This window comes from Acipenser ruthenus, chromosome 11, assembly GCF_902713425.1.
Source record: "Acipenser ruthenus chromosome 11, fAciRut3.2 maternal haplotype, whole genome shotgun sequence".
Classification (NCBI taxonomy): domain Eukaryota; kingdom Metazoa; phylum Chordata; class Actinopteri; order Acipenseriformes; family Acipenseridae; genus Acipenser; species Acipenser ruthenus.
The window spans coordinates 5,074,652-5,098,865 of NC_081199.1; the positions used below are offsets into that span (position 1 = coordinate 5,074,652).

At 40.0% G+C, this 24,214-nt stretch overlaps 4 protein-coding genes across 8 annotated transcripts in view; 3 read left to right on the top strand and 1 right to left on the bottom strand.

Annotated features, from left to right (window-relative positions):
- Positions 1–1,291: 1,291 nt before the first annotated feature.
- Positions 1,292–3,520, top strand: LOC117427664 (26S proteasome non-ATPase regulatory subunit 9-like). Its single transcript, XM_034045849.3, has 6 exons — positions 1,292–1,496; positions 1,822–1,924; positions 2,203–2,396; positions 2,572–2,673; positions 2,928–3,016; positions 3,441–3,520. Exons 1-6 carry the CDS (start codon positions 1,371–1,373, stop codon positions 3,466–3,468), a joined length of 642 nt encoding a protein of 213 aa, XP_033901740.2. The 5' UTR covers positions 1,292–1,370; the 3' UTR covers positions 3,469–3,520.
- Positions 3,521–3,943: 423 nt separating this feature from the next.
- Positions 3,944–10,913, bottom strand: LOC117973262 (4-hydroxyphenylpyruvate dioxygenase-like). The gene is made up of 13 exons (XM_059033020.1): positions 10,777–10,913; positions 10,191–10,217; positions 9,814–9,876; positions 9,207–9,311; positions 9,032–9,074; positions 8,585–8,667; positions 8,048–8,137; positions 7,101–7,204; positions 6,496–6,573; positions 5,620–5,854; positions 5,187–5,309; positions 4,774–4,890; positions 3,944–4,293 (listed from the first exon to the last, which is right to left on the bottom strand). The coding sequence occupies exons 1-13, from the start codon at positions 10,777–10,779 to the stop codon at positions 4,183–4,185; spliced, it is 1,182 nt and encodes a 393-aa protein (XP_058889003.1). The 5' UTR covers positions 10,780–10,913; the 3' UTR covers positions 3,944–4,182.
- Positions 10,914–11,647: 734 nt separating this feature from the next.
- On the top strand, positions 11,648–22,406 carry LOC131739386 (cilia- and flagella-associated protein 251-like). Of its 3 annotated transcripts, XM_059033023.1 has the most exons (22): positions 11,678–11,794; positions 12,250–12,594; positions 12,658–12,851; positions 13,176–13,316; positions 13,570–13,679; positions 14,182–14,290; positions 14,568–14,648; positions 15,159–15,236; positions 15,560–15,604; positions 16,008–16,210; positions 16,632–16,826; positions 17,052–17,302; positions 17,545–17,696; positions 17,889–18,062; positions 18,420–18,604; positions 19,235–19,349; positions 19,564–19,727; positions 20,064–20,154; positions 20,425–20,568; positions 20,743–20,971; positions 21,359–21,460; positions 21,967–22,403. In XM_059033023.1, the coding sequence occupies exons 2-22, from the start codon at positions 12,270–12,272 to the stop codon at positions 22,104–22,106; spliced, it is 3,228 nt and encodes a 1,075-aa protein (XP_058889006.1). In that variant the 5' UTR covers positions 11,678–11,794; positions 12,250–12,269; the 3' UTR covers positions 22,107–22,403. The 3 variants fall into 3 exon arrangements, with proteins under 3 accessions (XP_058889005.1, XP_058889006.1, XP_058889004.1); XM_059033022.1 differs by having other exon boundaries at positions 11,648–11,733; positions 12,250–12,851; positions 21,967–22,406; XM_059033021.1 differs by having other exon boundaries at positions 12,250–12,851; positions 21,967–22,405.
- Positions 22,407–23,185: 779 nt separating this feature from the next.
- Positions 23,186–24,214, top strand: part of LOC131739387 (B-cell CLL/lymphoma 7 protein family member A-like) — a 7,017-nt gene continuing 5,988 nt past the window's right edge. Inside the window, exon 1 of one of the 3 annotated variants that reach the window (XM_059033026.1) lies at positions 23,186–23,426. In XM_059033026.1, coding sequence (XP_058889009.1) covers positions 23,335–23,426 — 92 coding nt within the window. In that variant the 5' untranslated portion in view covers positions 23,186–23,334. Of the gene's footprint in view, positions 23,427–23,587; positions 23,679–24,214 lie in introns of those variants that run through there. The other 2 variants (XM_059033024.1, XM_059033025.1) reach the window with 2 other exon arrangements.

Genomic DNA, 24,214 nt, shown 5'->3' on the forward strand with positions numbered 1-24,214 from the left:
TTGTTTTACTATTTCTAAATGAATTCACCAGCCTCCAGTGTTTCCCTGACAGTCTATTATAGCTACAGCCTTCGTGCTCAGCCTACGGATTTCTGTTCTGAAGTCAGAGTTTTGGATCCTGCCTCTTGCCTTGGGCGCTCTTAAACAGAAACTTGATCCTTCGTATCTGTTCACTGAATGCCACTGGCTCCTACTTTTGCCCGACCAAGAAATTAAAAAGAAAAAAAAAAAAAAAAATTGGGGCTTTCTATTAACTAACTATTAACAAAAATCAAAAGCAAGTGGATGTGGGTAGCTTTCTCTGGATCGCCTCCGGAATAGTGTCGGTCTGATCTGTAGGAGATAACCGTCCTTATTGTGATCCAGTAAGATTTTCAAATCCTACAAAGAATTGGTGAAAAAAAAGAGGTTAAACAGACACCAATTACAAATGTGAATGAAACCTCTAATTCCAGGTTCTTCTCATACCTGAGGACACAAAAGATACAAACATGATAACAATCTCCCCTTCAGGGTGCTGTTGTTTCCCTTGTTTTTTTATTATCCTTAATTATAAAACACACAAATCTATGACAAACAATTTGATTATACAGTATATCCTTCAACATATTTAGTTTCTTTTCGTCTTTCTAATTTTACCAGAATGATGTCTATTTATTATTTGTTTTTACAATAAAAACCCTATTACATTATTATTATCTATATACAACGTTATACTTTGCAATACAGCGTACAGGGAGCGTCAGTAGTAACCTATTATCGGGTTTTTTTGTGTTTTTATTTTTATTGTAGACTGTGTATTGTCAATAAGATATCTCATAGGAGGCTGTGTGGTCCAGTGGTTAAAGAACAGGGCTTATAACCAGGTGGTCTCGTGTTCAAATCCCGGCTCACTTACTGATTCACTGTGTGATCTTGAGCAAGTCACTTAACCTCCTTGTGCTCTGTTTTTCGGGGGAGACGTTGTTGTGACGAAGCTGATACATAGTTCACACACCCTCGTCTCTGTAGCTCGCCTTGGGTAAAAGCGTCTGCTAAATAATAATTGATAAATATTACGTGTATACATTTTATTAATTATTTCTAAAACAAATACAGATCTCTTAAGTTTTTGTTCTTGCGGTTGTATCGGCCTGCAAAATACAGTCCACGTCTGGGCGTGTCATCATTTCAGCTGGATTGGTATCTATACAGACAGCTACCCTTCCATTGTGACGAAAATCATCTTTTAAAGAAAAGGCCGTGAAAGTCCAGCACAGTAGGTGGCGCACAACATCCGCGTTTCGAGGTGACTAGTTAGTAGTTTGCCTCTTCTACTGATCCGTAGTTGTAGTCCAGTCAGTTTCAAAACGCCACTGCAACACAGCGAGATGTCAGAGGGAAACAACAGCACAACAACGAGCTCTGCGATAACTATTGAGGACGTTCAAAACCTGGTCAAAAAGAAAGATGAAATAGAAGAACAAATTAAAGCTTACTATGACGTTCTGGAGGATGTAAGTGGTTTGTGCGGGCCGTGTTTTTGTAATAGGCGCACGGCATCAAGACGGTCCAGGCCAGAAAATGTGCCAGTGCTACACCGTGAAAATGTTCTGTAATATTCCAGTTAATTCTGTGTAGTGCAAAACGTACCGGTGTTGTGTTTTACAGAGACTCGTGAACAGGGCCTATTTAGGGAAAAAAAACCAACAACTTCATCATTTTAGATGTGGCAGAGTCTGAGAAAATACAGGTTCTGAAAATGTTATGATACAAACAAGTGTGTGGTTTCTAGTGCTATATATTGAAGCCATTTATCGATTTTTTTTTTTTTTTAAAAAGCAAAAGGGTGTTGGCATGACTGGGCCATTAGTGGACGCAGAGGGCTTCCCACGAGGAGATATTGACGTCTACCAAGTGCGCAATGCCAGACATAACGTCGCGTGTATGTATAAAGTAATATTAATACAAACTGAAAGTGTTGATAAAGACTTTTAAAACCTGGCCACTGAATGTTGGGCAACACCACCAAAACACTAAACCGGCCAATATAAGCTAACATAAAGATAAGCGGTAGAGCAGAATGCCAACACAATGCCAAGATAAGCACATCACACCAGCATATTACACTAGTTCATGTTTAGCCATCTGCTCTGAAAACTATTTTGCAGTTAATGGCAGTGCCATTAACTGCAAAATAGTGTGTGTATGTGTATGTTTTAGGTTTACAGAATGACCACAAGGAAATCATGCAGCAGACTGAAGAGGCGCTGTACCGGCTACACGCCTACGAGAGAGAGAAGCGTGAGAAGGACAAGACCCAGGCCAAAGCAGAGGCTCTGGAGCAGGACCTGCCTCTCCCCCATCCCTTCGCTAAAGTGGACGCTGTCACGCCGGGCTCCCCAGCCAGCATATCTGTAAGGACAGAAAACTCAAATCCATCTCTGATAAAAGTTCACTGGAAATACTGTATGCTCATAGTCATCCTAATTCCCCTCCTCCCCTTTACTTACAACTGAAGATTTCTCTGTTTCTTTTAGTAATTCTACATCCTTACTCTGTACTCAAACTGTGTTGCTTGATCGTTCCCAGGGATTACAAGTTGGAGATGAGATTTTTGAATTCGGCACTGTGAATTCTCTAAACTTTCAGAACCTACAGAACATTGCTTCAGTGGTGCAGCACAGCGAGGGGGTAAGTTAGCACACCCTAAAAGAGTCCTGAGAAACGTGAAATGTAAGGAGGAAGTCTAGTTGCAGGGTAGCAGCATTTCAATTATTCTTCTGCACAGTTTCTTGCTAGTTTAATACCATTAAAATGATTTTACTTAAATTGCTTACAAATAGGAACATTCTCTGCTTTTAAACATACTGGCAAGGGCTGTATGTAAGAGTCAATTATTTGATTGTTATCGAACATGTGTTTTTTTTTTTTTTTTTACCCACAAGAAACCCCTGAGTATAGCTGTGATCCGCAGTGGAAAGAAGGTACACTTGGGGCTCACGCCACAGCGATGGAGTGGAAGGGGTCTGCTTGGGTACGTATGGTCCCTGTACCCCATTTCTTTTTATACAAGGTTGCTTTGAATATGTATTTGGCAGTGCTTTGAAGGTATGTGTGTGCATATAGAGGACAGTTCTGTGCAATGGCAACATTTGCTGTGTTATTACATTGCCCTTGAAAGCAAAGTTATTTCAATCGCTAGCTTGAGGATTCACTTCATATTTCCTCTCGAGGCTGTTTCATTTTACCAAACCCTTTTGAATCTGTAGTTTTGTGTGATGTGTGATTCAAGTAGTTCTTCCTTCATTTGTGACCTGTGACAGATTCAAACTCTTGCCTCCTTGCCTCCCTCTTCTAAATGTTATCTGACACATGCTTTAACACCTGGACAAACTTAAGACCCCAAACCTGCGAGTGTTTCACACCCATGTAATTAATGTTATTTTCTCTGTCCACAGCTGCAACATTCTCCCACTGCAGAGATAAATGCGATCGAGGCATCAAAACTGTAACATCAGTAAATGCTTTTCAAAACCTGGCACTGAACCTTTGTATTATTTTTCACTAAGGGAGCAGTTGGACTGTGATGTGGGAATGCTTGCTTCTGTTAAACCAGATGTACAGCTGTGCATTCTGACTGCTGATGCACTCTTTGATAAGAATGGAACAACATTGCTGTTGCCAGGAGCCCTGGACAGGGCTGCTACCTGTACAGGGAGCATGTCTGTAACTAACTAGTAAATCTCAAGAACCAAGTTCAGGACTGACTCGCGTCATGCTAGGTAACATTGTGCAAAAGAGCAATAAAAACACTGTTTTACACGTGAGCTTTGTAAATGACATGCGGCTTGTTGGATTTGATTCAATTGCGTTTGCTGTATTTTTTTGTAAGCAATTGTGTAATGAGGGAAGGCTGCTCACATTAACTTCTTATCTAGGAATTAAGAACATGTACCACCAATTTCTAACTTACATCTTTATTGAACATGCAATCTAAAACAGTACAGTTCCAATAACAAGGATTAGTGTATCAGTAATCTAGCAAGTAAGGTCTGCTACATTGGGGTAATCGAAGATAAACTTCATGGCCTATGTTTTCCCCTATTGGCAAATTGCAGCTAAATTGCTCCTCCATAATAAATGTATTACATGGGCAATATGAAAGCTAACAACGTTGTCAGGGGTTGGTTATGGGATGGTCTATATAGCCTCTGTGAGACCGTTCGCAGTCAGTATTGTGAGGTTTCCTCTTGCTTCCTGGTCTGCTTCAATAGCTTCAAACAAGGACTTGAAGTTCCCTGCTCCAAAGCCCTGCCATGAAGAGAAATCCTAACATTATTAGTGGGGGTGTTGGTATTATTTATTAAACAGTGACCAGCTTTAAATGACATTCTAATGACATTTTAAATGTTGTTTTACTTTTTGATATTTTCCATGCTGAGTTCAGGAGCTGCTGTTCTGTTCTAGTTCCTTGCTCGAGACACGTGATTCGACGCCCAGGTTAGAAGTAAGGGCCAGCGCCATCTAGAGCACAGCTATGTATTGTCAGCAATCCAAAGCAGAAACTTGATCCTTCGTATCTGTTCAATAGATGCCACTGGCTCTTACTTTAGCACTTGACCAGGAAATGATAAATAAGTGGCTTTGTATCATTTAACCAATAACAAGCACAGTATGCACAAGTCAGGAAGAGGTAGCTACTGTAGTTAACAACAGAAATTACTAATACTGACCAAAATGTCTCTATGTAAATCAGGTGGACATAAATAATACTATTTAAATAATAGTGACCTGGTGGTTGTTTCTCTGGATCACCTCCAGGAATAGTGTTGGTCTGTCCTGCACAGGTTTGGTGAAGATCTGGAGGAGATAACCTTCTTCATCAAAATCCACAAGGATTTTCAATTCCTACAACAGAACAAGGTGAAATAGACTCAATTTGTGAATGTGACAGAAACCTCTAATATTCTGGGGAGATTCAAGTTTCCCCATCACATAACAGAAATCCAGGCTTAGGTGACCTGCCAAAAAAAAAGAATACTTAACAGCTAAAATTATAGCTGAATAAAAATGGATTCCATGTTTTGTTTACATTGTGCATCAGAGTAGCTTGTGGGTTGTGATTTACAATTATTTATTCATTTACACAATATTTCAAATTGTTTTTTATTTTCCCTAAATGCTCAACGTCCTGTTCTGCCCACCTCCAGTATATCAAGATCCTCGTTGATTTTGGTTTTTGATCCTTGGAGCTGTTCCCTCAGCTGTTTATAGTATGTATCTGGAACTGTCATGAACTCCATCCCGCGTTCCTTCAGGTTTCTAATCTGAAAATCAAATGTCATTTCAACTGCATAAACAGTACAGTATGTGGGAGTAAAACAGGTCTATCGCAGGTATATTGTATTACTCTGAGCAAATTAGCACACAGACTTCAAGAAAAGGGGCTTGGCAGACCTGAAAATATGAATATTTACAAAATCTAACACAGGAATGGGCTTACTTAGTGTATATTGTAAAAGGACGCTACCCCTGGCAGTGCCCTATTAGATTGTTTTGAGGTGTTGATATTGAACAGGCTTGTTTGTGGTTAGATTTTTAATAATGTTTTCATGAATCCCAGAGGAACCCACTCACAGCTGTGATGATATCCGAGGTGTTCATTGCAATGTGCTGGACTCCTGGGCCTCCGTAGTATTCAACATACTCCTGGATCTGCGATTTCCTTTTCCCCATGGCGGGCTCGTTGATCGGCATCTTAATGGTCTCCTCGTGGTTGGCCACCACGATGGAACGGAGCGCGCTGAAGTCTGTGTGGAGCTGCTTGTCATCAACAGACCAGAAACGGTGGAAGAGCAGGTTCTTTTCATACCTGATGTCACAAATGAACGGCTCTTTGAATCCATTTATTCAGTAGGTGTGCCAAAAAGGAGTGAGTTGCATAAAGCAGAATCCACATTTATAGTTTCACATGGTTTGCATCAATGATCTGCTGGAGCAGGTCAGGCTCGTTTGATCTCTACATACCATTCAGCAGCTAACACATCTGCAGGGCCTCTCCGATCCCAGGGGAGTATTAACAAAACTAGCAGTGTCAGCCAGTACTTTTCCATTAGAGCAATAGGTAAAACTGGAATATTATAATAAATGTTTTGTGTCGGTGGATGATACTTTTTTCAAAGTCACAAAAAATAATAACGCGCCCCACTTCTTCTCAAAACGCCAACTGAAATGCAAAGATCTGTGTTTTTTAATGTGGAGAAGAGCAGTACATTCTTATAAGCATGAGAAAGTCAACTGCAAAATGACTTTGCAAAATCGCTTACCCACTCTCAACCACTCAACAGCATTCTCTCAGCCTTTTCCATCGTTTCAATGAAAATCAGAGGCTGATCATGAATCGAAAAACAAATAACATATAGGTAGATGTATCAGGACAGCCAGTATCTGTGATGGTGATCTGTGCTATAACCCTAGAAGAGATAGATATTTTTGCGTTCTTTATTTCCTTACCAATCCACTACAGGGACCAGCTCAGTGTCTGGCTGGTTTCCCACCACATGGTCAATGAAATTCAGCTTCCCGCTCGGCCTGCAGGAAAAGGAAGACAGCTGACAGTTACAGAGTGGATTCAGAATATCCTGACATCATGATCACAACGGTGAGAACCAGAATGGATAAGAGCTAGGGCTGTGCAGAGGAATGCCCTTGTCTACGCGGTTATTGAGTACCAATCAATAACAATTTGACTGTGGTTTATATAATAAATAACCCTTTGTGATCAAACCAACTGAAACCACTCATGTTTTATCTGGGATTATTTGTCTTGGTTGTATTTTAGATCTGTTTATATAAAATCCTTTTGATTTCGGTTTTGCGCAGTTCATTTGAAATGCGTCGTCTCTGCCTTGAATTTTGGGATTGTACGCCAGGGCAACATTTCATGTCTAATTAAATCACTAAATCACTGTTCTTTCAAATATACTTCATTGAAATCATGTTGTAACTCATCAGTCACAGTTTGTATGTTTAATGCACGTCTGTGTATTTTTACATTTTTACGTCACTTACACACAATGAAAACAGATCGAGTACAGAGCCCACGTGGAAACACTCACAGTGTGTCTAGTAGAGGATCCCGGAAAAGAGGAGCTTCAAACCCTGGTAGGAAAAGCCCTTTGTAATCCATCCTCTCCACAAGAGTGTGGGTCGTGTCTCCGTACTGCAAGAGAAGACTCACACTCAGGACATAGAACAGAAATGCTCTGTGTCTCTGTACTGCAAGAGAAGTCTCACACTCAGGACATAGAACAGAAATGCACTGTGTCTCTGTACTGCAAGAGAAGACTCACACTCAGGACATAGAACAGAAATGATCTGTGTCTCTGTACTGCAAGAGAAGACTCACACTCAGGACATAGAACAGAAATGCTCTGTGTCTCTGTACTGCAAGAGAAGTCTCACACTCAGGACATAGAACAAATGCACTGTGTCTCTGTACTGCAAGAGAAGAGTCACACTCAGGACATAGAACAGAAATGCTGTGTGTCTCCGTACTGCAAGAGAAGACTCACACTCAGGACATAGAAAGCAACAACCACTTTTTTTTCTCGAGTCATTTACTTCAATATTGATCCTGTTGTCCTCACTTTCCAGTGCTTGTACTTACTGTCTGGATCACAGCTAGTTTCACTTTCCAGTGCTTGTACTTACTGTCTGGATCACAGCTAGCTTCACTTTCCAGTGCTTGTACTTACTGTCTGGATCACAGCTAGCTTCACTTTCCAGTGCTTGTACTTACTGTCTGGATCACAGCTAGCTTCACTTTCCAGTGCTTGTACTTACTGTCTGGATCACAGCTAGCTTCACTTTCCAGTGCTTGTACTTACTGTCTGGATCACAGCTAGCTTCACTTTCCAGTGCTTGTACTTACTGTCTGGATCACAGCTACCTTCACTTTCCAGTGCTTGTACTTACTGTCTGGATCACAGCTAGCTTCACTTTCCAGTGCTTGTACTTACTGTCTGGATCACAGCTAGCTTCACTTTCCAGTGCTTGTACTTACTGTCTGGATCACAGCTAGCTTCACTTTCCCGTGCTTGTCTTCCTCTATAAAGGGTTCCTTCACAATCACAGCCCCTCGTTCTCTGGCTTTCTGTGTGGGCACCAAACGGCGCGATGATTTAGCACGGCTTTGCAAGCAACGGACATTATGTCACACTTTCTTTTTTTATGATTTGCTTTTTATTTTTCTAGTCAATAAAAAAAATGTCCAATTCTAACGATGCCTCGCAGCTGCTAACCCCTCACTGCTTGGTAAAGGGTGTTACCAGGACACTGACCCCTGGTGGCGTTCGCCTGCATGACTTTGGGGTTCGTTTGATCACAGCAGGATTTTATTGAAGCAATTTACATGCGTTTAGCTGTAATCCCAGGATACCCCACTGATGAGTGGTGGATGCAGCCCACCCATTCATTTCCAGTGCTGTCAAATGCACCAATACAATCCATACAGCAGTGCAGGGTATAGGCTGGCCATGTAGACCCCTTTCATACATACAGCTTCCTATATTTAATGACATTACATTTCTAGTTCTAGTACCTGGACCAGAAAGTCACAGTCCTTCACAGTAAATGCAACATCTTTCACACCATCCCCGTGTGTCACTAAGTGTGCTCCCATTTCTAAACAAAAGCAAAAAAAGAAGTAAGGCATAAAGTCACAAGAAAAGCTGTTAGTAAAACACTGTGTTAAATGCATGTCTTGATGCAAACTACATGCTGAGCTCATGGAGCAATGCAACGACAAAATAAGAAAATACAAGAGATAAATTGCCCTTATTCGCTGATACTTTTGTGTAGCATTCTGTGTTGCAAGGCAACTTCAAAAGCCATCATTTGATATGTGCTATGCGTTAGTTACATGTTCTATAGGTAATATATAAAGAATATAGATCATTTTGAAATGATCGGTATTACAGGAATAAAAAAAAAATACCCTTGTAGAACTGGAAATGCATTATTAGATATGTGCTACATTTCTCTTTACCTTCATTTCCTGGATTTAGTGGTGATGAAAAAACAAAAATGATCTGGAATAAATAACGAAGAGCAATCAAAAAAGGTTTTGCAACAGTTTTATTTGTATATATATATATATATTTTTTTTGCAATACACTACTGTGCACCACTGCCTCTTAATAGATGATGAAAGGAGATCCTACCTTGTCCTGCTTCACCACGTGACACACCACCTCCCTGCTGCCCGTTTCCAGACCCTTATACCCCACGGGCTCGAAGCCCATCTTGTTACAATAGAAAGAAGCGGCCTGGGGAACACAGTTACCCACAAACCGTTATGAATGCGCAGCCCAAGCGGGTCACTGCAAGCCTTTCTCCGTCCTGTCATTTCCACAATCTTATACCGCCAACCTAAACACGGCCTTAATGGGGAAATCTCTTTGTTAATATAATAATAATAATAATAATAATAATAATAATAATAATAATAATAATTGTGTATACTTAGCTCATCCTTTCCAAACAAAGAATAGATTTAGCTAATTAACCTAATTAACACTTTTTAACATGCTTAAGCACATCAAAGTGCATTATGAGTGTATTTATAATTATAAACACTGTATAATGTTATCACAGCGGTGTAGTTTTAATTAAATGCTGTCTGTGTTCGATCCCTCCCTTCTCGTAGCCAATGGAAGCCTTTCTCTGGAATGTGCCTACAACTCGTTGCCTCCCCTATCATCCCCTCAAAAAAACATCTTAAATTATGCACCCAAAAAAACTAAAACACATGATCAATCCAGGGTTTACCTGTTTAGCATTGCCGACCCAGAATGTAAGATGGTCAAAGCAGACGAACCCCCCTCGTTCATGCTGTAACAAACATCAGCATTTCAGAATGAAACATTAGTGATGAAATGTACAGGTAACAGCCTGTGAAACACCGAACTCTGGCAACACAGACGGAATCCAGCGATTATCAATCCGGATTCAAAACTAAAAATATATACTTTTGTTTTTTGACAGCTGAAAATGTTTACGTTTTAATTCAAATACATACGCCATAGTAATTGTATATATATATATATATATATATATAGATAGATAGATAGATAGATAGATAGATAGATAGATAGATGTTGTGCTATGGAAACTGTGTGATTTATTATAATATAGCACGTACTTACCTTTTCTCCTTTGCTGGTGTAAGTAGTCTAAAATAAAATAAAAACATCAATAAACGAATGGAGCTGCTGAAAGTTGTTTTCGGGAGGGGAGGCTGCGCGTCTCATGGACTCTGATAAGCAGTTCCAGTTTTAAGCAGGCGCACCTTATGTTTAAGTATACAGACACGCTGCGTATGTTTATTTCTTAACAATTTGTGGATAGTGTAGTGAATGTACATTTTGGTACAAGTCTCAATATAACGTCCCGTTCCCCTTTCTCCACATGGAAGACCGATAGAATGGACATATTGATTTTTCTTCGGCCCTAATTTTGAACTAATGGCAGCACTTTTTCGGGGGTTACTTTCTGGGAATTTGTACTGGTAATAAGTAACCCCAAAAGGGCTGCTGCCAGGAGATTTTCTACTGGATCGTGTCGCTCCAAACTCTATTACATAGAAGTGTTAAAATGCTACAGTGCTGTTCTGGTGGTCCTATGCAGATATGCTCTATTACGTCCCTGCTATAGTTCACAAACTGCACGAACCACCAAACAGTGAATGCAGTGAAAATTACAAATCAAATGAATGTATAACGAGTGCCTTACCATGCTGAGGAGAGTAGGATCCTTCTGCCGCTTTAGTTAGTAGAGCCTGAGTTCTGGTAATAAAGTGACTGGAGAAGACCCGCCTCTTTTCATGACTGGAATAAAGCGGGGCTGTGGCAGGTTTAAGTATGAATCAGAAGTACCATATGCTTTGTGAAATACAAATGCTTTTAATGAACATAACCAACTAATGTTAAAATGATGGTCCATTTATATATTATTATTATTATTATTATTATTATTATTATTATTATTATTATTATTATTATTATTATTATTATTATTATGTAGACTCCCTGCGTTATTGTAATTTAAGGCACATATATTAATCTTAAATGTATCGATTCATTTGAAATCTTCCACCCTGATATCCCTATCAGCGGTTCTTGCTTCTTGAAAGGGCCGTGTGTGTTAATATCCAATGGAAAAGCAGGAGCTGGGAAACTCCTCTTCTCAAGCACAACATGTGGGACCACTCAAGGTCTCTGAAGTCTTTGAACACGTTGCCACCGGGCAGGCGTGAGGAGGCATTTTCGAAAACTTTCAGCAACTTTGTTATATACTTCAACTTCAACATAAAACACATTTAATAACACAAAAAAATATGATGCATCTTTACATTTGCGTAACTTAACCCACGATAAGGGTAGAGCAGGTGGATCTGAATTAACTTCAGTCATTAACTAAGTTTAATCCTCCTTTATTACTTTAATTAAAATGCATTCGTGCCAATGAGAAAGTTTCTGTTGGCAGAATTAAACCTGTTGACAATAAACCACAGAACAGTCATCACATTGTTCGGAGCATCACACCGCCCTCTAGCGCCCGTTTGTGTTCACGTGTTTGGAATAATATTGGCACAGATATCCCGGCAACCTTTGCTAAGCGTATCTAAGCAACGGAACGCTGTTTATCTGAAACGTTGACCGGGGATTTAGTCTTCAGACGTGTTATAAAGTGAATAACATTTATTATTATTATTTTTTAATGTTTTCAGGATTGTGCGAGGCTTGAGTAGGTGAGAATACAAATGCATGCTTGTGGATGCAACTTCTTGATTAGGAATTGCACGGTGTATGCGTGATTAATGTTAACACACGACGTTAGAACTGTGTCGTGCCTGTGTTTGTTTGTATACCCGCATCAGCATCATTAATATGAGAGGTTATGCAGTACAGTATGGGGAGAACCACAGCAACTATTTTTTTTTATTTTGCCAAAACCAAGCCAGTTATATTACGAACTTTTACAAATAAGGGCTACCGTTACTGTTTAATCCAGTCCACTGAACTGGCAGCATTCTAGATAGAATTAAAAAAAATAAAAGCCTTGAGTTGGGTTTTGACTACAGTAATTGAGATCCTTTTTGCTGTTTTGATTTCACGACATGCTTGTATTGGATTGTTGTTGCTGATCTAAAGCAGGTCTAGCTGAGTATGAACTTAACCACACTGTGTCATCATTTCGTTTTAGATTATTGACACCATTGCAACATGTCTGATGCTTCAGAAAGCATGGTTATCGAACCCCCAGCAGAGGAGATAAAGCAGGCACCTCAAACAGAGGCTGATACTGAGGCAGAACAGCTCAGTAAGGAGGATAAGGGGGAGAGATCAGCGTCTGCAGAAGATCCCAGAAAACAAGAACCACACTCCAGGCCAGACAGTGGACACTTACACCATGATGAGGGTCAAACGGCTGGTGAGAAAGTCGAGGAAGAGCCGGAGAAACCAGTAGAAGAACAAGAAACCAGTCATGACAAACACCAGGGTGGACAGGAAGAAGAGGACCAAGAAAGCCAAGAGATGGGCCAGGAAGGTGAACAGACAGCCCAGAGCGGTGAAGATCTGGTCCACGGGGGTGAGGGGATGAGCCAGGAAGCTGCAGAATTGCCCAGGGGGGACCTGGCCCTGGGGAGTGGAGAGTCCAGTCTCAGGGAGTCTGAAGGTGGAGAAGGGAAGGGGAAGCACTCACCTCCTGGAGGAGACCCACTAGAAGACTCGCTGGTTTACACGGCCACTCCCAGGACACTCTTTGAAGAGAAAGAGGAGCCTCTGGTCAAAGCTCACCCACTGGTAAGAATGGTTCATGTATTACCTGTGAAATATAAGACCCTATTTCCAAGTTTTAAACTCGGAAGTTTGATAACTGTTTTACAGCTAACAGTCCAGAGCAGTTTCATGAATATCGAACTGTATTTTATTCATAAAAGCAGTACGTGGGAAAGATCTTTTTTCTAAGGTTGCTGTTTATCTGCCCAGTTTACATATTCATATAAATTGTATCATGTTGCTTTGCTTGAGTCAAATTTCCACCAGCTAATAGCAAACTATTCACTGAAAGGGGTGCAATAGAGCAGGTTTGCTGTTGTTTTCATTCCCCTTACGTTATTATTTTAGAATCTAGAGTGGGTATTTGGAATCAACCAAAATCTCCCTGTGTTCAGTCTGCAAGATGAAGGCAGGATTGTGATCCTGTATGGAAGTTCTCACACTGTGGTGATGTATGACTATACTAACAGCACCCAGCACATTCTCCAGGTAAGCCCTCCCCTAATTAGCTACAACGTTTTGGCTTCCCTCTTCTTCAGGTCGCATGCTATTGTATTGGACCCTGCTGAAGAACAAAGTTCTGCAATGAAATGGTTGGAATTAGACAACCCCAGAGATATACACAATGTTAAGGACACGTATTATAGAAATGTGTGCATGCTACGTGATCGTTAAGAGTACTGTGGGTTTGTTGGCTGTACATTGTTAAATTAAAAGTGGATGCTGTCATGTCTTCCCCTAGGGTCACTGTAGTACTATTTCATGTCTCTGCGTCAGTGAAGACAGGAGATGGGTAGCTTCAGCAGATAAAGGTCCAGAGAGTTTGGTGATAATATGGGACTCCTACTCAGGGTAAGACATGTCATTTTTATTTTATTCCTATATGGGAACATATGTACAGCTATGGCCAAAGGTTTTGCATCACCGAGAATTTTAGGACTGAGACATAATTAAAAAATAAATAAATAAATTATATATAATGAACATAATTTAGATCTTTTATGTAATCAAAGAAACTACAAAATGCTATTGCAAAAGTCTACCGATACTAATAGTAGTACAGTATTTCATGTTAGATTTCGAAATGTCACGTTTTTTCGTTAAGTATATGGAAAACTACAAAGCGGTATGTAATTCAATATGTTAACGTAACATTATTCAGCAGGCTTCATTCGACTTTATGAAGCAAAATGAGTTCATTCTATAGGGTGATGCAAAACTTTTGGCCATTTTCTCTTTTTGTATTATTATCTTGTACAATATACAAATTCAAAAAGAGCAGTTACTGCTACAAGATCAGATCATTTACTCTGTTCTTAAAATAAAACGGTCTAAAAAAAGGGTTTGTTTGCAGGATTCCAGTTCAGACCCTGTTTCACTGTCACCCAGAAGGAGGGGTATTAGCCATGGCAATGACTCCAGATGCCAAATATGTTGCAACAATTGGTGCAGACGCCGCTCAGGTACAGAGGGATGGGTTCATGTTCTTTAATCGACCAGGCATGGCAGCTGTGCTGTGCTGTTGAGATCCATATCAATTTCTACATGGAAAATGCAAACATAATGCAGCCATTGATCCTACCCACTGAATGCACCAGCTCAATTCACTCGATCCTGTTTAATATTATGTGCACCAGTTTCAGACCATTTAATACACTTTGATTTAACCTCAATGTTTTAATGTGTAAATAGCCAAGGGTAATGTCCTAGATGACAAAGACCAATGTGCTCTTTTCACAGAGAGTCTGCATTTGGGACTGGTCTTCACAAAGGGAAGATCCTGTCTGTGCAGCAGAACTGAGTGCTGCATATGGGGTGCAGGTAAAGATGTTTGTATATCACAGGACCACATGATCCGTAAAAAAAAAAAACCATTAAAAACAATTACATTCGTCTTTATGTTTAAATTGTACAGATCTAATTAGTAGAACAACATGTTCTTAGATCTATCTATCTATCTGTCTCTCTATCGATTTATCTATATTAATTAGGAGGCACTCATTAAAATGAGCACTACATATAATGAAATGTGAATTATAGCTTTGTTTGTACACTATAATAGGACAGAAATGCTTTCAAACCATTTATTTCTAACTTTTCTATTTTTCTAAAAACTATTCCAATACACTTACATAAGAGAGAGGAGGCCATACGTCCTAGTAGCTGATTGATCTCAGAATGATGTCAAGTTGGGTCTTGAAGGATCCAAGTGATTCTGCCTCAACGCCATGACTAGGCAGCCCATTCCATACCCTCCCCGCTCTCTGAGTGAAGCAGTGTCTCCTTCCCTGTGTCATACGTTTTACACTTGTGATTGTCATTTTGTTTTAGGATTACATCTTGTTTAATCCGAGTGATTGCACACAGCTTGTCAGCAACAGTGAAAGCCAGGTTGTGTTCTACTCCTGGGTACGTTGTCTTCCTTCAGTGTTTTCTTATGTATTGCCAGTCAATAATTTCTTTAGATTTGTAGGGATAATTCTAACCTGATTTACATGTTAGTAGTGGCTGGTACACAGATGTAAATGTGGGTTATTAAGCACGTCTTAAACACTGGAACTATTGTTTTGAGATCCTGTAAAATGTACTTGTTGTCTTTCTGTTCAGTTGGTAAATGGGGTTATGTAGATGCTTATCTGTAATCGTAACATATAAAACACTCCCAGTATTATCTCAAATACTGTACACATTGTGTATCTGGTTCTCTTTATAATCTGTATGTTTTTCTGCAGAACAATGAGAAGCTGGAATACACAGTGCCACAAGTTACAGAGAAGGTGAGTGCACCTTTGCCTCGCTATTATTGCAAAATCAAGTATTACCAATTACAAGAAATATTCACCCCGCTCATCCCCACTTTCTGTCTGTAAAGCATATACACTATATAATGAACAAGAAAAGTCATTGATAAAACTAATAACTCACTGTGTTAATAATTAGCTACAACGTTTAGACTCCCTATATATATATAGAAATATATATATATTTACAAGGCAACGATTGACAGTTAATAACAGAACTTCAAGTCACCAGCTGTTCTGTTTAACGTTTATTTACCTCACAAGGATGTCACACAAAGCCAGGAACAAATGACTCTGTAATCCAGTAGAGCTGGCTAAGCATGGCTTTAGAGCAATGTTTGATATCAATTAACTCTGATTATTGCTTCTTCCCCAACAGTCATTTAACAAGGTTGTGGGATCCTTCAGCCAGACGGTTTTCCATTTCCGAGCTTCTCGGGCGCTCACAGGCACCTCTCTGGGGAACCTGGTGGTCTGGGACAGGATCCGCATCCCCACCCTCCTCAAACCACATAATAAGCAGGCCAAGAAAATGATGCATGTGCAGAAGGACAGCATTACAGTGCTAACTGTGACCGATAGGTACATGCACACCAAATCAAACAAGCGTGCAGTCAACCCCTTTACCTCATCCACTTCATCCTGCGCGTCTCCCTGCAATACAATTCATGTTTCCAAAACTGCACATGGGGGAAGAGCCTGATGTGTGAAAAACAGCGTGTCACGCACACACCTAACATGTCGTTTCTTACCATTTAAACTACATTACATTATACACATGTGTGCAGTCTATAGATTTCTCACTGTAGAGTCCAATTATTATGGTCGTAGACAGACAACAGAGTTGTTTTGGGTTTTTTTACACAACAAATATTGGTTTATAAAAAGAGATCTATATTAAAATAAAGATTTTTACAAAACTTTACGTCGGAGAGGAAATGTCATTCTTACCTTTGAAATGAATCTTTAATGAACTAGCTTTTGTTGTACTTTTTTCTTTCAGCTATATAGTGACAGGTGACAGTAAAGGACATGTTAAGTTTTTCAGTGACCAGCTGCTACTTTTAACCTGGTACAACCACTTCAATTTGGATCCAGTTAGATCCATTTCCTTTGCTAAAGAACTGCCATCTCTAGCAAGGGGGGAAACAGCATACCCATCAGACTGCACTATCAAAGCTGACAAGCTTATTATCAGGTAAGTTAATATCGCTTTAATACGCACCACTGCAGAGCTGAAAGCTTACTGAATATCTTATGATTCAGTGTTTTACGGAAGAACCATTTCCTTTGGTTGTTTGAGAATATCTTTTTACATTGTAGGGCCCCTTACCTTAATTGCAACAAAATAGTAATTTGATGTTTAGAATCCAAACGGCAGGCACATGGCAATTACTGCTGTTCCTGATTTTGTGTCACACAGAAACTTTGTGATATCTGCTGCGGATGCAGTAGTACTTCATGTGGCTGCAGAAGCAACCCAGGTGAATACCTTGGTGCAGGAGCACTGCAAGCCACTGCATGCTGTAGCCTGTCACCCAGCCCAGCCTGTTATCTGCATGGGAAGCTACTGCGGAGTCCTCAAGGTGTGGGACTATCAGTGCAAGAAATACATCTGCAGCAGAATCTTTGAGAAGGAAAATGAAATCAATTGCCTGACATACGATCCAAAAGGTACATCTTGCAGATTTCAGTCAAAGGTTGTGTAAAAGCAAAATGCCTGCGTGTAAATGAATCGGCATAACTTGTCAATCAATGCTGTTACCTTATTATCAACTTTTACACTTCACCTTAAATGGGCAAAAACTCAACATATTGGAATATTTAATTGAACCCTGACCTTTACTATCCAGCATAAAACAACACACTGCCGGAATGCTGTCAAAGTTTTGTGGTTTTTTTGGGGGTTTTTTTAGGCTTACTAATAGGGGTTGGTTTCACCAGTGGTGCCGTTTACATCCTTGATGCCCTATCCCTGAACAATGTGTGCAGTGAGCCCTTCGGATATGCTAAAGACACCATCACCCATATCACCTTCTCCAGCGATTCAAAATACCTTGCCACTGCTGTGAGTATACCATTGAGCAGTGCTGGTTTGTGGTTTGTTGAATGACTGTAATATCTCACTGATCGTAGATGTTCACCTGTTTTGGTTCAAGAACAGATTTCAAAAGTGCCTTTTTAGCCATAACATCTTGGTGTTGACTTTGTACTCTACTTTGAAACAAACGGGTGAAAGTTAATATATTTCTCATTACAGGATGCAGAATTTACAATCACGGTTTTTAATCTTGTTTCTAAAAACGGTGAGAAAAGCTGGCAGTACCTGGGGAGGCAGCGTGCTCACTATAAACCAATCCAGGATATCATGTTTGGGATTAACCTGGACAGTAAAATGCCAAGGCTGCTGTCTCTTGGCATGGACAGAGTGTTGGTAAGGAACTTGAATGAAATACCTGTATGCATTTGTTTGACAGTCCTGTAACGTGGGCAGCCACCTCAGTGGGTTTCATGACTCGCATTTCTTTTTTTCTTTACCCATTTTATGAATCACAGTTTATTAAAGTGTGGATACCTGTTAGGAGCTGTTGGTTTTACATGGTTGGTTAAGGGAAATAGCCAAGCTAAGTGCTGGCAGGCAAAACATAATGTTTATTAATCATGCAACTACATTTAGCCCATTATAATCTGCAAGAACTTGAGCGATTTGAATGGGGAATGGGGAATGGGAAGCATATGGCACTACCTATTCAGTCTTGAAGATGACATTTCTGGAACCTGAAATCCACAGGTAGAGTATGACCTCAGTGACAGCAGTAAGGACGACCTGCGGATCCTGGCCAGTGATCACATTGAACAGAGCGCTGTAGCCAAATGCATGACCTGGTACCCACCCGTCACCAAAGAGAGCTTCATCCTCACAGCCAATGACCAGTTCAAGATGAAACTCTATAACTCTACCACGAAAATGTGCAGGTGAATTGAAAGGGGATTATGAGGGATAAGGAAGCATCATAGAACTGTTTTTTATTGGGTGTTGATATTTTTATCTTAAATAAAATGTTCAGTTTTCGGGGAGCTACTGAGGTTTTGCATGTATTCTGAAGCACATTCTTTGCAAGCAGATAATTGTCAGGTATTTAACATCAGCACTCAGGTAGTAATCTTTCCTCACTTGTAATATTCTTTGCTTTATCGATTTCAAACCATCACTTGTTTTCTATATTTACAGCTATCATAGTGTGGTAAAGAGGCCCTTAAAACAGTTGACCCAGCCACAAGAACTGCAGTTAACAAATCACAAAACACAGGAACAAACCAAAGTTTCAAACAAAACACTTCTAAATACACACAGGTCTCTCCACACATGCAGGCAATAAACATTTCAACCTGCTTTTATACACCTGCCTGCCTAACTACAGGCAGGTGTCCCTCATTCTATTAGAGCCTGGCTCTAATTACAAACCCCAGGGCATTGTGGGTGATGTAGTCCTCTCTCACACCACTGGACTACATTTGTCCTCTCTCCTCCCCCTACTCTGCTGCAATACAGATATCTTTATAACATAAGTTTTAATCCAGGTTTGATTTTGGTTTTCGTTACAGAAAGACACTCCTGGGACCAACATATGGGTCTCCTTTAAAGAAGATAGCTTTGCTCCCTGTTGCATGTAGTAATGAGCTTAAAACCAGCTATCTTGCATACATTACAGAAGACCAGGTAAAACAGCAAATTCTGATTTCCGATTCTCATTTCCAAGGGAATCCTTTTAATATATATATGTGTACATTACTTGGGACATACAAGACCGAATATTAAATTCAGTAACTGATCAGTTATTTAAAAACTACAACAATAAAACAGACTGCACGGTGCTTGTAAGTGCTTGTATGTGTTTGTAAGTTTGTAAAGGTACAGTCTTTACATCCTGAAGGTTGGCCTCCAGATCCTGCCTGTGGATGGGAATCCCCATAAGTCTTCAGCCGTTGTCTGTCACCCCGAGGGGGTCTCCTCATTCGCCTGCTCCTATGATGGGAAGTATGTGTTCACTGCGGGAGGAGGCGACTTCACAGTGTTCAGCTGGGAGACTAACATGAAGTGAGTCAACTTGAGGGTTGCATTAAAGCACAAAAGAACAATTTGTGCCACTTACTCGATCTGCCAGATGCAAGCGTCAAGGGATTTTAAATCGGTGAAAAATGGCAGTGTCCATTTGTAGTTCTGCTAGTTACAAACCCTGGACGATCGGAAGAAGCTGGTAATGAAAATCAAGTCTGATTAAAACCAGATTATGTGTATCACTAATCAGATATAGACACAATAATTTTTTTTTTCTGTGTTTAAAAACATCTTCCTGAAAACACTGTTGATCCACTGGTGACTTTCTGCTATTGATTGTGTTTTATTACCTCCTGTGTTTGTTTTTAACCGCAGTGCCCTCGAAGCTGCAGCGTGCCTCGGAGGAAAAGACCTGGTCCCTTTCTATAGTCTGCTGGAAGGGGGGAGAGATGGAGAGCTGTTTAGGGTAGGGGGACACGATGTCAGCAAAGCACGCATAAAACGGCCTCGCAGAGGTTACATTTCAGGACCATTTTATGTTGGCATTCTATGTTAAAAAACTGCTTTTCATTTTACATTTTACTTTTTACATTTCTGCTTTTGTCTACGATATAAGCTTGTGCAGACTTGATTGCACACCTTAAAACAGTACTGGACAGCTTTGTTTGGAATCAAATGTACTTGCTGAAAGTTCTGTTTCAACATTTGATGTAGCCTTGTGTTTTTTTTCCTATAGGAGCTTGAAGACTATTTTTATTATTGCCAGTTGCGAACTCAAGGTATTGACACCATGGAAACCAGGCAGGTATCAACAAAAATCCCCCTGACTGAGACCCCCTTTGTGATGCGGGCGCTGGGGTTCTACCCAACCGAGCAGGAGGCAAGTCTATATAACGAGATTCAAATACCATCACTGTAACAAATCACATCAGAATGGGGAAGAATCAGCCACTTTAGAAGCGATTGTAGGTACAGTTGTATGTTCAGAGTAAAAGCATTATCTAAACGCATTTCCATTTTACAGACTATAAGAGTTTGTCTTTTTATTCCGCAGGTTGAAGATATGCTCAATGAAATCAAATTCAGTAAATATGTGGACACTGGAAAGTATGTGATAGATATCGATTTAGCGGATTTGTTAAAGCTTTATATAAACCACCGACCAGCTTTCGGCATTTCAGCATACGAACTGCAGCATGCATTTGAGGTTTTGGGCTTGCAAAACGAGAACTGTGGGAATGCACTGAACCGAGGGGAACTACTGCAACTGCTGCAGAGCACAGGTAAGCCAGGCACTTCTCAAATGAAAGACATTAAGAAATCTCCTCAAGAATAGCATCTAGTGGCTGTGGTAACCAGCAGAGAATAGAGAAACAGGCAGTAAGTGTTGCTTGTCGCCTATGTCACTGTCCATGGTCTCAAGCCCATATCTGGTCCAGGTATAGCCAGATGACCACCGTTTGGCCAAAATATGTTATTTTTAAGACAGCCTTGAAAAAATAACCACATAAGATATTACAAGTCAAGGATTGAAACATTTTTGCTAATGTCGTCTTTTTTTTTTTTTTTTTTTTTTTTTTGAGGTATGGATGTCAATGCAAACAAGCTACAGTGTTTGGTTGTAATGGGGTGTATCTGTCTTGATCATGCATGTCCTTGCTTTTTGTTAGGGGAGCATATGACAGAGGAAGAGCTGGCAGAGTATTTTTCAACACTGTTGGGTTTAAATCCCGAAGGAGGAAGGTCAGAGCTGGGGAATTATGATTCAGCAGGTACAGTAAACAAGCCTATAGCTGCTGTAACTTGAGCCATTCACACACCTGCAAAGCGAATGTCTAATGCACACAAAATCAATATAGACATCCTCTTAAAGGCACCACTAGCATTTCTATCACCTGTTGGGCTGGACTCCGCATCACCCCAGTGATGTACTGTAAGCATATGAATCAAAACTCATTTCGACAAGCCTTTTTTTTTTTGTACTACTAAAGGTTTTTAACTGGCAATGGGGAGTGCTGTGACTACAGTGTTGCAGTACAGACAAACACCCTGAAACTGATCAGTGCTTTGTTTGCTGCTCTACATGGACCTGACCTTTATCTAAGAAAAAACAAACCAAAAGTTACATTGTGGAAGTTTTATATGGGTGATATTTCACAGATTCAGTACAGCCATGACAGTCTGTTTCTTAATTCAAATAAACGTGTATTATTATTATTATTATTATTATTATTATTATTATTATTATTATTAAAGTTATGCTTTGTCTGTTTGACAGGTTCAAAACATTTGTTGGAGAATGCTATTCCAGAGGAAATAACTGCAGAGATGTTTACTGTTGATATTTTGGGTTTGCCTACATTTATTCTTGGGCCTGAACCTTCTGAAGAACAGCTGACAGCTCAGGAGTCCGAATGATCATAGCTGGCAAGATCATGTCACTGTCTCCTGTAATAAATACACACAGACAGGGATGGGAGGGGATGTGGAGCCCCTGTGTAATTGCACTGTTTTATAATTCCTGTGGTGCAGCCCTGCACTGCTTGAATACTCCATGCTATATTTTATACCACAGCAATAAAAACAACTTTAATGAAATCCCTGTTCAGATCTTTCAGAAGTTTATTTTTTCTTTAAATGGGTTCTAAATGATCTGGTTTCAGTAGAATACAGATTGTTACCTTAGGTAGGGTGGTCCAAGATCAGGGCTCATCTTCCTGTGAAACCAGCCATATCCTATACATGTTGTGTGCATGCTTTTGTTGTTACTGTGTTGGGCATGGTCAAGTCTCCTGTCGCTTTCCTGCAGCGTTGCTAATACAGTATTGGCCCAGTGGGGAACTCTGTCTTGTTATACATTTGATGAAGAATGGTCTCAACCTCACATTTATGAAAACAAATCTCAAGTATAGCCTTGTTCTTTACTAATACAGTCATATGGGTTTTAATGGCCGGGAGAGATGTTTTATATTGAGGGTACAAGTTTACACACATTCTAAAGGATACTATTGTGTATGTGTTAGCGTGATAAAACACCAACCTTAATTACATGTTATACACTACTTTTCAAAAGCTGAATGTTTTGCATTGAACTCACAACATACCTTTTTAGGTAATACTTTTTCAAAAAATAATTATTAAATATATGCACCTTTTAGGATCATTTTAAATGAATGTAGGCTAATAGATACATTGAAACAAAAATATGTAAACTCTGCATTAATCAAATTTGAATAAAACTACTTGATGGCTCTACTGAAGCGTATAGCTCTTCCATAATTACAATTCTACATAAAAGATGTAAGAATTATACTTTGTTTTCATATGAGGAATGAGAGACAAGACAAGTTAGAACAGATCATTTTTACAATCCTGAACTAAAACGGTTCAGGATGTTCTTTGATCATACGACTCAATGCACAGGGTAAGTTTTGAAACTTTCAAGGAAGACAATAAAACTTCAAAGCCTTTGTTGCTTCTGCCTGCGTATTGTTATGTGACAAAGCGGCTGACTGCCTGGCCGTGCAGCTGTGGGCTTTGCTCTATAGTGGGCGCAGGCGCGCTCCGTTCTCACAGAGCGCTGTATTGAGTGTTTGCATTGTGTCTGAACTGCCGGAGAGCTTTAAAAAATATACCAACAGCAGCAATGTCGGGCAGGTCAGTTCGCGCGGAGACCAGGAGCAGAGCGAAAGATGATATCAAGCGGGTTATGGCCGCTATTGAAAAAGTACGAAAATGGTAAGAGACAAGCGAAAAAAAGAGAGAGAGAAAAAAAAATCATGGGTTCATTATCTAACAGCAGAAAGCACAGCTTGTGGGGGAGGAGAGAGAGAGCAAACGAGAGGGAAGATAGATTAAAAAAGAGAAGGGTCATCCTGAAGTTTTAAAAATGGATAGATTGCGCCGGTGACACGGGTATGCTGGAGCGCTACCGCAAGCAGTCGTTATTAGGAAGATTTGGGCGATTTTTTCTTTTCATTAAGAATTAATGTAGGTTGAACCCAGAAGCCATTTCGTTGCAGTCACATGAAGGCTTGCTGGCTTCTGTCTGTAATGCCGGGTGGAGAGAGCGTTTTGATTGTGCTGCAGAGCGTTTCAGGAGCCCGGCACGGCACAAATCATACCAATCATATCCAGTTAGTAACGAGATGACAACGGCGCTCGAGAGTCAGAATACTTTTATACGGTCTCGGGGTTTTAAATTTAGCGCTTTGAATCACTCCTTGGAACTAGAGAAGTAGGCGTGCGGTGGGGGGCTGGGGAGAGGAAGTGGGGTATGACTGATGATGCAGATAAGAGCATTTTATATACATATACTGTATCTGTATTATATTATATTAAAACAAGAAAATACAAAATAAACCCTGATAAATAAAACATACCTTTGAGGTCTAATAAAAACAACTTTTAAACCAAACACTCCCTAAAAATAAAAGCAAACTGCTGTGATGAACAAACTGTATAATATTTGTTCAAGGACAGAACAGACCATTTTTTTTTGCATTTAAAAAATGCAAACACGTTAC

Excerpts from the sequence above, each read along its gene's own strand:
- LOC117427664 (XM_034045849.3), top strand. The coding sequence starts at position 1,371 with ATGTCAGAGGGAAACAACAGCACAACAACGAGCTCTGCGATAACTATT. Across the intron at positions 2,397-2,571 it reads GCTCCCCAGCCAGCATATCT|GGATTACAAGTTGGAGATGA; the intron begins GTAAGGACAGAA and ends GATCGTTCCCAG. Across the intron at positions 3,017-3,440 it reads AGTGGAAGGGGTCTGCTTGG|CTGCAACATTCTCCCACTGC; the intron begins GTACGTATGGTC and ends CTCTGTCCACAG.
- LOC117973262 (XM_059033020.1), bottom strand. Across the intron at positions 9,877-10,190 it reads ACACCAGCAAAGGAGAAAAG|CATGAACGAGGGGGGTTCGT; the intron begins GTAAGTACGTGC and ends TGTTTGTTACAG. Across the intron at positions 9,075-9,206 it reads ACGTGGTGAAGCAGGACAAG|ATCATTTTTGTTTTTTCATC; the intron begins GTAGGATCTCCT and ends TATTTATTCCAG.
- LOC131739386 (XM_059033022.1), top strand. The coding sequence starts at position 12,270 with ATGTCTGATGCTTCAGAAAGCATGGTTATCGAACCCCCAGCAGAGGAG. Across the intron at positions 13,317-13,569 it reads GCACCCAGCACATTCTCCAG|GGTCACTGTAGTACTATTTC; the intron begins GTAAGCCCTCCC and ends GTCTTCCCCTAG. Across the intron at positions 13,680-14,181 it reads ATATGGGACTCCTACTCAGG|GATTCCAGTTCAGACCCTGT; the intron begins GTAAGACATGTC and ends GTTTGTTTGCAG.